Genomic DNA, 12631 nt, shown 5'->3' with positions numbered 1-12631 from the left:
CACACACGATATGTATGTGTCTTTTGTATGGTAAATAATTGATTGATTAATTTTCAAATATTAATATTAATGTAATCAGCAATCATAACAATTTGTTAAAGAATTAAAAAAAATACTATAGTGAATTCGTAAGATTTCAGTTGATAAATAAAAAAATTATGTAAGAATGAAGGAAAACCCATTCTACCCTGCATCTTTCTTTTTAAATCCAGATACTAAACTGAGGTCCAGAGTTGTCAAATATGTCAAGTTAATGTGACAGAAGGGGGAGCAAGTGTTGTGTTGCCGACTAAGTTCATGTAATCTCTCTCTCTCTCTCTCTCTCTCTCTCTCTCTCTCTCTCTCTCTCTCTCTCTCTCTCTCTCTCTCTCTCTGAGATGAGAATTTTTATGGTACAGAGTATAGGTATATGTTTATTAATATTTTCAAATAATGATAATATAACTGTAATTACAAAGTTCACATGTGATAGTATTTTAAAGAAGTACAATAATCTTACCAGTTCACTCTTTTTAAATAAGGATAAAACTCTCTCTCTCTCTCTCTCTCTCTCTCTCTCTCTCTCTCTCTCTCTCTCTCTCTCTCTCTCTCTCTCTCTCTCTCTCTCTCTCGCCCTGAGAGATACGTTTGTCTTAGTGGTGACTCTCCCTCTGTTTTGGCTGAAGTGTTAGAAGAGTACTATGTATATATCTTTAAGGGTATTTCTACATTTTATGATAAAATGATAATTTATAGTACTAATTTTCAAATAATGTTAAGTTTAATGAGGTTAAATAATAACAATAAAGTTTCTCTCTCTCTCTTACTTGCATATGTTTGTTTGTTTTGTAGTATGATGCATAAATTATTTACTTAATAATTTTCAAATATTAATAAGATTAATAAAAGAAATAAAGATTCCCAGTCTCTTTATCCATTTCGAGAAAGGAGGGTGGGGAGTAAATGATAGTTTAATATATGTATTGGCAGAGGGGAAGGAGTTGGAGTTGTAGGGAGGTATCTCTCTCTCTCTCTCTCTCTCTCTCTCTCTCTCTCGTCTCTCTCTCCTCTCTCTCACCATTATTATTCTCTGTCTCAGAAATAATTAATAATTTCTCTCTTTGTCTTATTGGCTATAGTATATATTTTCTAATGATAAAACTTTTAAGATGACTTTGAAATGATATTAATAATGTAATCTCAAAGACAATGCTCATCATTGTGGGTCATTAATTTTGGGTGTTTGGCACAGAGGTCAGATATTTGGCACTGCATCAGTCCAGGAGATAAGTTTGGATTATAAGCCTCACTAACTAATCTGAAGTGTTAAGTTTCTCGAAGGACATGGCTGGTGTTTATCTTGAGCAAAATACCTGACTTCTGTGACCCTGATCCAGGGTTAATAGCCTTGCAATGAGCTGCAGATGGGCAGCATAAACACAGTGAACAAGAATGATAAAGTAGTCAGAAGAGTTAGAAACTATCTTTGCAAATTTTTGAACGAGTTTCATTCTCTGATTGTGACATTTTGTACAAGTTTCATTCTCTCTGATAATGAATCGGTAGTCCTCATAAGCTTAAGGATTTAATGGGTATTCCTAACTTGTATCAAGATTTGATAATGCTGATAGTAGTCCTTGTAAGCTTAAGGATTAAAGTGGCATTCTTAACATGTATCAAGATTTAAGACACATGAAACAGTCATATTTTATCCTTCACATTAGGTTTGTAATGTGAATTTTTAGACAAGAATTACTGTATCAAAGTGCCTGTTGCCTCTTTTTTTTTTCTTTCTTTCTTTGATATATTTAGATACTTTTCTTTCCTTGTGTAACACACACTTATGATCTGAACTTCAAAGTTAGTAGGTATATTTTTCCATGTCCTATATGACTACGTAAAAGGGTTCAGCACTGACACGGTGCCTAGTGTGCTACTCTTGATTGTGCCTTGTTTGGCACAATGTGGTTGGTGCTAAATGTACTTTCTGGGCTCAGTTCGTGTCGCTGCGTGAAATAATCCTTTAGTTCATTATTTCTAAGGTAAATGAGCTAACAAATACCAGAGAAAAAACAAATCAAAGATGATGTCAGTATACTGACTCGCTCACCCAAAATAAAAGAAGGGTGTCGGTATGGTAACTGGGGCGAGTGAGACCACTACCACGAACTTCTTGCCATTTAGAATTCTCCTATATCAAAATTCCCAAACGAGAGAGCCGATCCACAGGTCGAGGCGGGAACTACTACCACTACACCCCATGCCACGCCGACCGCCACGCCTCTGGTGGCCATCCTTTCAGTTAGCGGACTTAAAACCACACGTGTTTTCTTTCGCTCTGTGATTTTTGGATTTATCTTTTTCCTTACTTCGTGATGGAACGTGCAGCGATTGTAGCAGCTAAGTTAAGTGTCCTGTAAAGGTTTGGATTTAGTTTCGTTCCATCCAGGTGCCTGTATTTGCCGTTTTTTAGGTATAAATACGGGTCCCGGTCTGGAGCATGGCGCATTGTCCCGCCTCGTGTTCGGTTAGGTTCTCGGTCCTCCATACCAGGAACCTTTCCTTTTGATTTATTCACGGGTGACTCTAGTCCTATTATTCATTTTTATTTATGCCATTTTACCTATTACATCGTTTTAGGGGATTTAGCCTACCCCTGGTGTTAGTTCATGCATGCATGTCTCTATCTAACGTAGGCATCTGAGTGTTTCCTTGTCCAGACCCTAGCCATTGCTCTCTTTACCGGCTTAGGCTAGCTCTGAGTGTTAGACTTTCTTCCGAGTCAGTCGTGCACTCCTGGACGTCCTTTCTCTTTCACTCATTGTTTTTTCCCCTACTTTCGATAAATTTTTTCCCCTACTTTCTTTTATCGATGTATAGTTATGTTCTGGTTAGCCTAGGGCGTCTAGCCTTGTAGCCTGGGTCTCGGTAGTCCTATGGTCCATGTTAGTTACAGTTTTGTTGCATCCTCTCTTATCAGTTTTGTTGCATCATGCATTTGTTGCACCATCCTGGTCAGTTTGGTTGCATTAGACCCTTGGCTTTCCGACCCAGTCGGTTGTGTTGTGTTATCGTACCTTGGTCCACTCTCAATCGCGGTACGGCTAGACGCCCGCCCCAGTCGCTTTCCCCCCTCCTCCTCTCGCCATTAGGGAAAGTTAAGGAGGGGGGGAGGGACATCTGTTCTCGGTCGCTCCATCTGGGCCCGGCTCCCTCTCTCCCTACGCGGAGGGAGTAGGGGAGTCTGGACAGACTTTTAGGCTGGGAGTGACCTTGTTCTCCCTCGTGCTCTGTGGTGCCTCGGTGTAGCGAGGGTTGGGGGGTTGGCCTCCCCCCTCCCTGGTTGCTCCGGCGTCCCGCGGTGTACACGGGAACTGATTTCTTCCCTCCTCGTTTTTTCCCCCCCTGTGACGGCGGGCCTCTGCCTCGTCTTCCCCGGCATCCCATCGGTTACGGGAGGGGGCGTGGTAGGTTCCGCCAACCAACGGAGTGGATATGTTTTCAGTTGGTCCTTAGCTTTCCATCGTTCCATCGTCTCCGGCGTGTGCCCGTTTGGGCATTCTTCCGGTAGCGTTGGACAGCGCCGCTCTTCGGAGTCGTTCTCCGATTTTATTTTAGTTATGCTTAAGTTAGTTTAAGTATTTTATCTTGAGCTTGGGTCCCTCCCCTGCCCTATGTTGGAAATTTCTTTTATAGTTATATGTCATATACCTACATATTTACCTCTGGTTTGTGAAATTTCCTCCTCCGGCTTACACCGGAGTTATTGTATCACCTATTTATTCCATAAGGTTCTCAGGGGAGGGGTTATGCCCGATTTTTCATTAATCTCCGGCATGCGGCGGAGTACTAGAGTGGCCCTGTGAGTGTAATCTTGATACTCATGTATCTTTCCACTTACAGGCTACCAACTGCCAGCATCCCGGCTGTAACGCCGTGTTGCAGGACCCCTGCGGGCACGAGGTCTGCAGGACTCATGCTCCCTGCTCCACCAGCCATGCGGATCTGCAGGTCTGGTTTCATGAAGCTTGTTCCATCTGTTACGAGCTTGTGAGTCAGTTTTTGGATGGGGTAAGTACTTTGCTCATCAGCACATTCATACAATATGAGTTCTGATATATGATTAAGCTTAAGTTCTCCTTAGTATAGTAGCAACTTTATGCAATAGAAGTTCTGATATATTGCTAGACTTAAGCTTAATTTAGTCTAATGGTTAGGGTTCACCTTTAGCCTTAAGTTTTAATAATTGCCCTCTCCTTCAGGCTGCCGCAGTCAGGGAAACCGCTCTCGCAACCCTGAGAGCTTGGGTCGGCGGATTCGGGAAAAACGCCGCTAAAGGACAGCCCTACATCTTGGAGAAAAGGCTGGCTGTCCTGTTGTTTCCCGGAGGCAAGTCGACGGGGTACATCGACCCTACTGAGGCAGCCTCGACGATCGCGACTATACAACGACAGGTGGAGCAATGCATGAAGGAAGGACCAGGCCAGGATATCTCGCCACCTTAGACATTAATGTAGAGCCTATGGTAGGTGTGGATGACTTATTGGTTGAGGTAGGTATGTTGGACGCTCAAGGGCTTCCCTTGGGCGTTCCTGGATCTTCTTCTCCTGTCCCTTCTTCTTCTTCCTTCCAGGGCTTTACGGGGGCGGAGCTCCCGTATAGTGCACCTGACGCCTCTGTGGTCCCCAAGGTGAAGGGCCACAGGGCGCAGAAAACCCTAAGCAAGACGTCGTCGTCTAAAAAGACTTCTTCGTCGTCTTCAGCTCATAAGTCTCCGGCTTCTCACCCCGGAGCAGAGAGAGTGAAAGCGTCTACTTCTTCGGCTTCACTTCCTAAAGGGTCGAGGACCAAGTCCTCCAAAGAGAGATCCCGCACTCCGGCGGAGTCGGTGGTCTCTCCTTCTACTAGGGTAGTTCCTTCGGGGACCTCATCTGCTTCTGCGCCAGCAAGTGGCTTTGATCCTGCTGCATTTTCCGCCGGGATGATGCAGCAGGTAGGAGATTTAGTAGGTTCTTTGAGATCTAGTATGGAGCAGATGTTCACCCAGCTGTCGGACAGGATGTCCACTCAAGAGAACCTCCTGTCTGGCTTTAATCAAGCTCCGCAAGCTGCTACTCCAGCAGCTAGTGCCAGTCTCCTTCAACTCCCTCCATATGAGTCCCTCCCGCCATTCTCCATGAGTAACCCTTGGAGAGTAGCGTCTTTCGCCCCTTTCCAAGATGGTCTCATCTCCATCCCGGAGTGCGGAACTCGAAGAATTGAAGACTTCGAGTTCTACCCTGAAAATTTGCAGCCTCCTTTCATTGGCTACGCCAGGCTGACGGAGTCAGCATTGAATAGGGAGGACAAGATCCCGAAGGAGACAGTTCTCTATAGTAGGGATCAGGCACAGAGGGAATGGCTCCGCTGTTTGGAAGAATGGGACTGCATTAATACCAGGCTTCAAGCCTTTAGGAGCCCATTCACAATCTTCACGACGGAAGAGGAAGCACCACTTCCTTTCCTGACGAAGATTGCTAGCGTCACCATCCAAGCAGGCTTGAAAGGGGACCCTTTGCCGCAGTTGAGGGAGGCAGATCCCACATCTCCTCTGTTCCCTTCATTTGGCGATATGTGGGAGGACTTGCCAGCCACCTTCACAGTGGGAAAGTTTAAACCGGACTGCGCTATGGACCAGTTCGGCAAAAAACTCCCAAGGCTTCCGGACAACCTCATCCAAACAGAATTCGAGGCAAGGTCCAGGCTGGCAAGAACTCTAAACACGATGGTAATGACTTGAAGAGCGGTTCCTATGCATCGGAACCGCTCTTCAAGCTTTTGACTAAATTACAGACTTATACAGTCCAATCGGACTTGTATGAGTTTGTGGTTGCAAGAGTCAACTGCAGGAAGCATGTCCTCCAGGAAGCAACTATTCGGCATGAGCCAAATAAGTTCCTTTCCTCCAACATCTGGGGGGCAGACCTCTTCCCGGAGTCAGCGGTTAAAGAGGTCCAGAACGAAGCTAGGAGTCTCAACCAGAGTCTCAAAGATCGTTGGGGCCTCTCTGCTAAGAGAAAGCAGGACTCTTCAGCTTCAGGCAAGAAGCTGAAAAAGCCGAAGACGTTTCAACCCTACCAAAAGAAACCTCAACACTTTGTTCAGGCAGTTTCATCTGTCCCAGTCACCCAACCAGGACAAGCTGCCACAACGAAGAGCCAGACTCAACCTATCCTCCTGATCTCACCTCAGGCTCAACCATCCACCTCTTACGCTGTCTCCCCGGCGTTCAACCAAGTGTACGAAGGCCAGGCTTTTCAGCACTTCAACCGGTTTGCCAGGGGATGTAGAGCCAGAGGAACGTTTCGTCAGAGAGGATCAGGCAGAGTTATCAACAGAGGAAAACACTTCCGTGGAGGCCGTGGAGCTCACCCAGCACAGCAGCAGTGAGATCCCCAAGGTAGGAGGGAGGCTGTTCCTCTTCCGGCAGCTCCAAATCTAATGCTGGCGTTGGATTTGGAGTATATAGTGGTTCTTTTAATTGTAGAGGTGCACTTCCTCTAGTATCTTCCATATTTACTGCAGAACTATATGGCATATTAACCGCTATTGAGAAAATAGCATTAAAAGATGAGGGCAATTTTACCATTTTTAGTGATGCAAGAAGTGTCCTTCAAGCTTTAGAAGTTTTTAATTCTAGTAACCCTTTGGTTTTAAAGATTTTAGAGTGGCTTTTTATTATTGGTCTGAAAGGCATAACAGTTAGATTTTGTTGGGTTCCGGCACACGTAGGTGTGTGTGGAAATGAGGAGGCAGATTCACTGGCAAAGAATGCTGCAGCTGAGTTGCTACCAAGAAGGTATCCCATTCCATGTAATGATTTTTTACCTAAAATTAAGAATTTTATTTATAATAATTGGCAAAAGCATTGGGAAAGCTTAGCTGATAATAAGATGAGAGAAATAACAAATGTTATATCCCCTTGGAAATATAACGTGATGCCCCGAAAGTGGGAGACTACTCTTTGTCGTCTCCGAATTGGTCACACTCGGATGACACATGAGTTTTTGCTAGCTGGCCAACACCAACTATATTGTGACGACTGTTTGATACCCTTGACCGTGAAGCATTTGTTGACTGAATGCCCCACTTATAGCACGGAAAGAAATAGATATCTGTTTGAGGCTCGAGGTGAGGATGGCAGGTTCATCCTTGCCAAGATTCTTGGACATGATGTGTCATACAATGCAAGTGGCATTTTTAGATTTATTTCAGAAGCAGGTCTTCTGAAAGCTATTTAACTTTTACAATGATATATTTGCTTTTATGGTTTTAATTGCATATAATTTTATTCTTTATTTATAATAAATTATATCGGCGTCAATGACCTTCGATGTCAGGATGCCAGAGAACTTCCAATCATTCATTCATTCATTCCTCTTCCGGCATCGGTGGGGGTTCAGCAAATGGGCACAAAGTATTGTGTCAAAAGGTCTGGGTTGGAGCTGGATCAGGGCCCCCCCCTCCACCCAGACCATTCCTTCAACTCCATCGAAGGAATTGACAGATTATGCGGAGGAACTCCTTCAGAAAGGAGCAATATCGAGAGTCAAGCATTTAAAATTTCAAGGTCACTTGTTCAGCGTGCCAAAGAAAGGCTCATTAAAAAGAAGAGTAATCTTAGACTTGTCCCAGTAAACTATCCATTCGCTGCGACAAGTTCAAAATGCTGACCATCTCGCAGGTTCGGACCTTACTTCCCCGGGGGGCCGTCACCACCTCTATCGATCTTACAGACGCATACTATCATATCCCAATAGCAAGACACTTTCGCCCTTACCTAGGCTTCAAGCTAGGGGACCAGGCATTCTCATTCAAAGTGATGCCCTTCGGGCTGAACGTAGCTCCCAGGGTATTCACGAAATTAGCGGAAGTAGTCGTTCAACAACTGAGGTCGCAAGGGATAATGGTAGTAGCATACCTCGACGATTGGTTGATCTGGGCGCCAACCGTCGAGGAATGCCGAAAAGCCACAAAGAAAGTAATTCAGCCCTGGAATATCTGGGGTTCCAGATAAGGGAAAATCAAGACTCACTCCGGAGTCCCGATTTCAGTGGCTAGGCATCCAATGGGATTTATCCTCTCACAATCTGTCAATTCCAATAGCCAAGAGGAAAGAAATAATGAAGTCAGTAAAGCAATTTCTAAAGTACAAATATGCTTCAAAGAGAAACCAGTAAAGGATCCTAGGTTCTCTTCAGTTTGCTTCAGTGACATACATCTTGATGAAAGCCAAACTGAAAGACATAAACCGGATCTGGCGCTCAAAGGCAAATGTCAGATCTCGGGACAAGTTGTCAACAATCCCGCAAATCCTTCGGAACCGTCTGCGTCATTGGACACAGATGAAGAATCTGTCCATGTCGGTACCTCTTCAATATCCTCCCCCGGTAATAACTATCCACACAGACGATTCATTAAGCGGCTGGGGAGGGTATTGTCAGTTCAAAAAGGTTCAGGGAACTTGGTCACCACAGTTCCGACAGCTTCACATAAACGTATTGGAAGCCATGGCAGTATTCCTGACCCTAAAGAGGCTCCTTCCACCAAAGAACTCTCATGTAAAATTGGTTCTGGACAGCGCAGTAGTAGTTCACTGCATCAACAGGGGAGGTTCCAAATCAAGACATCTAAGCCATGTCATGATAGCCATCTTTTCCCTGGCGGACAAGTACAAATGGCATCTCTCCTCCACCCACCTGGCGGGAGTAAGGAATGTGATAGCAGTCGCTCTATCCCGGTCAGTTCCCTTGGAGTCAGAATGGTCTCTGGACAACAGTTCGTTTCAATGGATACGCCGGAGTGTCCCAGGTCTCCAAGTAGATCTCTTCTCTTCTCAAGCGAACCACAAGCTTCCATGCTATGTGGCTCCCAACCTGGACCCTCTGGCATATGCCACAGACGCTCTGTCCATAGACTGGAACCAGTGGAAGAAGGTTTACATCTTTCCTCCAGTGAATCTTCTTCTGAAAGTTCTGAACAAACTCAGGACTTTCAAGGGACAAGTGGCCCTAGTAGCACCGGACTGGCCGAAGAGCAACTGGTATCCCCTGCTTCTGGAATTGGGTCTTCGCCCCCAACGGATTCCCAGTCCCAGACTCTCTCAATCAGTACAAATGAAGACTGTGTTCGCTTCCTCAGGAATTCTCAAAGCCCTAACTTTATGGACTTCATGAAGTTTGCGGCTAAAAAAGATGCAGGTATAGATCCCCAGAATATCCTTTTCCTGGAATCAGATAAAAGGGATTCAACTCTTGAGGCAGTATGACGCTGCAGTTAAGAAGTTGGCATCTTTCCTGAAGGAATCAAACATCAAAACCATGACTATCAATTCAGCTATATCCTTTTTTAGGTCCTTGTTTGAAAAAGGCTTAGCATCTAGCACTATTACTACAAATAAATCAGCCTTGAAGAAGATCTTTCAAATGGGTTTTAACATAGACTTAACAGATTCCTATTTTTCGTCTATTCCCAAGGCTTGTGCTAGACTTAGACCTTCTGTAAGGCCTACTTCTATGTCATGGTTTTTGAATGATGTCCTCAAATTGGCTTCAGACACTGACAACTCTACTTGTTCTTTTATAATGCTCTTAAGAAAGACGTTGTTTTTGCTAAGCCTGGCTTCAGGAGCTAGAATTTCAGAACTGTCGGCTCTGTCCAGAGATACGGGACATATAGAATTTCTCCCCTCATGAGAAGTTCTACTCTCCCCGGTTTTCAGCTTTTTAGCTAAAAATGAGGATCCTTTATTGAGGTGGGAACCTAGAAAGTCATTCCTCTTCCTCAAGACCCTTCTCTTTGTCCAGTAATGACCTTACGAGCCTTTCTGTCTAGGACATCCTCCTCCTCTTCGGGTCCCCTCTTTAGGAGAGAAAAGGGTGGCACTTTATCAATTAAAGGCATAAGACAACAGACCCTCTACTTTATTAAACAAGCAAACCCTGAATCTTTCCGTAAAGCACATGATGTCAGGGCAGTAGCCACCTCAATTAACTATTTCCAGCACATGAATTTTGATGATTTGAAAAAGTATACTGGATGGAAATCGCCGACAGTGTTTAAGCGACACTATTTAAAGTCCCTAGAATCTTTAAAATTTTCAGCAGTGGCAGCGGGAAACATAGTTTCTCCTGACACTGCCCAGTAGTTGTAGTTGAAGATCCAGATCTCCTTTCTGCCTGCCTCACTTAACATTTCGTCCATCCTACCGCAGTGCTCTACACTTCGCCTTTAGCCTTAGCTGCTTATCATAATGGCTTAGTGGTGTGTCCCTTATTTTTTTGCTATTGTCACCCACAATTTTTGTATATATAAACTTAATGAGTGTGGTCCCCTTATTTTTATGCTAGGGTTCCACACTCTTATTGTACAATGGTTTTGATACTTGGTGAATTTTCAATATTTGTGTATGTGAAACTTATCGAGTGTGTTCCCCTTATTGTATTGCTAGGGTTCCACACACTCTCATCTAGTAATGTTTTGATGCTTTATAATATTTTATATATTTTATTAAATATTTATATGTTTGTGAGTAAGTAATTACTATGGTTTATCTCACATTTAGAGATTAAGTGGACATGATAAGTTTGTATATAATTGCACAAGTCCCTTTTGGTGTTATTATTTTATGTACATACCTTATTCTCTAAATTATAGTATTGTAGATTTAATTTTTTATTTTATTGAGACCCTCTTTTATTTTCTTCAATCTTGTGCTATTTCTCTGGTACTATTTCACGCAGCGACACGAACTGAGCCCAGAAAAAGGATTTTGACATAGGAAAAATCTATGTCTTGGCGATGGGTTCGTGTCTCCCAGTGAAATCCCACCACTGCCCTGCCCTGCTGCCCAAGATTGCCTGCTAACTTCAGGATGGCCACCAGAGGCGCGGCAGTCGGCGTGGCGTGGGGTGTAGTGGTAGTAGTTGCCGCCTCGACCTGTGGATCGGCTCTCTCGTTTGGGAATTTTGATATAGGAGAATTCTAAATGGCAAGAAGTTCGTGGTAGTGGTCTCACTCGCCCCAGTTACCATACCGACACCCTTCTTTTATTTTGGGTGAGCGAGTCAGTATACTGACATCTTCTTTGATTTGTTTTTTCTCTGGTATTTGTTAGCTCATTTACCTTAGAAATAATGAACTAAAGGATTATTTCACTGGGCAACACGAACCCATCGCCCAGAAATAGATTTTTCCTACGTCAAAATCCTTTTTTCATTCCTTCTGTTTGGTCTTTTCTTTCCATACTTTCAAACTTCTGTAACTTTTTTTGTCAGAATTTTCACTTCTTGTTTTAAGAACAGAATTTTCAGGGAAGTCATATGTAAGTATAAAAAAAAAAAAAAAAAAAAACTCAGTGGTTGTGTTCAACTACTGTATCATTATAATAATAATAACTGAAATGTATGCATTGAAGTCTTCTACAGTGTATTGTGGTATTTGACAGGTGCCTCAGATGTTACTACAAGAAGCATCCACTCTGGGGAAGCCTTGTCGTATATTTTGTACCCAACCAAGAAGAATCTCAGCATTGACTATCGCTGAAAGAGTTGCAGCTGAAAGGGGTGAAAAAGTTGGTTATACTGTTGGTTACCAGATCAGGCTAGAAAGCAAGTAAGTTTACTGTGTAGATAAAAGCATAGTGGAATTGTTAAGTTCTGTGAGTATGTATTATTGTTATAATTTTTTCACAAAGTATTTAGAACAAGGAAGCCTAATACAGTCTATGCCTCAGCTTAAGACACTCCATTAAAAAGCTTAGACTCCTTAATTCAGTCTATTATGCAGGATTCTAGAATCTTTAAGATTTAAATGAATTTGTCTGGTGAATTACTATCCTTATTTTGTAGCTGTAGTCCTCTAGATAAGTCACTAAGAAGAGAACCCTCATTTTCACTAGCTTAGTATGCATTTGGATCCCACAGCACCTTTTGCAACAGAATATGTTTGTTATTTTGATTGCCAACTACAATGAAAAAACGATTCAGGACCTTGGCATGTCCTGATTATATTGAAAAATGTCATGGATAACAGAAAAATACCTGTCTGTGGAAACAAAAATACTTTCTTTCAGTGGAAACAGCACATTGTCAGTGTTAGAGGTTTGAATCACACCTGCTGTTTCATTTCCACAGAAATATCTTGTAATTTTTTTTAATAAATAATTTTTCTTGAGATATAATCCTTTTGTTTGTTCTTACAGAAATACAAATCATTTTTTCTATATTGGAATACCCTTCAGTGCCAGCTGGAATCAAACATATAACTTGGCTGCAAGGTACTTAACTGGTGGTTAAAGGGGGTGAGTGGAGGGATCCCTTTGTGCACGAACTGACCTTAGCCACTTTTTCTTTTGCCAGTGCAGTATGAGAATATATTGCTGAGTGCCTCCTGATTACTAAATTGAACTTGCGTTTTGCTTGTGCGTGTCTTCAGAGACACTCGATTGAACTTGTGTATTAAAAGGTTATCCGATTACACACCCGGGCAAGTGATTGGTTCTCCAACTGTCTATTACCTGAACACTGTTCTGTACAACATGTATGAATAAAGGTGCTCCACCCCTGTTAATACCCAGTGTACAGACCATTCTTCAGGCAGTCCTTCCCACTGT

General features: G+C 43.1%; 1 protein-coding gene across 1 annotated transcript in view; it reads left to right on the top strand.

Annotated features, from left to right (window-relative positions):
- Window positions 1–12631, top strand: part of LOC135218331 (3'-5' RNA helicase YTHDC2-like) — a 789914-nt gene that overhangs the window by 213626 nt on the left and 563657 nt on the right. The window contains 1 exon segment of the mRNA XM_064254560.1: window positions 11465–11631. Coding sequence (XP_064110630.1) covers window positions 11465–11631 — 167 coding nt within the window.

Source organism: Macrobrachium nipponense, chromosome 9, assembly GCF_015104395.2.
Source record: "Macrobrachium nipponense isolate FS-2020 chromosome 9, ASM1510439v2, whole genome shotgun sequence".
Lineage (NCBI taxonomy): Eukaryota > Metazoa > Arthropoda > Malacostraca > Decapoda > Palaemonidae > Macrobrachium > Macrobrachium nipponense.
This window is presented reverse-complemented; position numbering and strand designations above follow the sequence as displayed.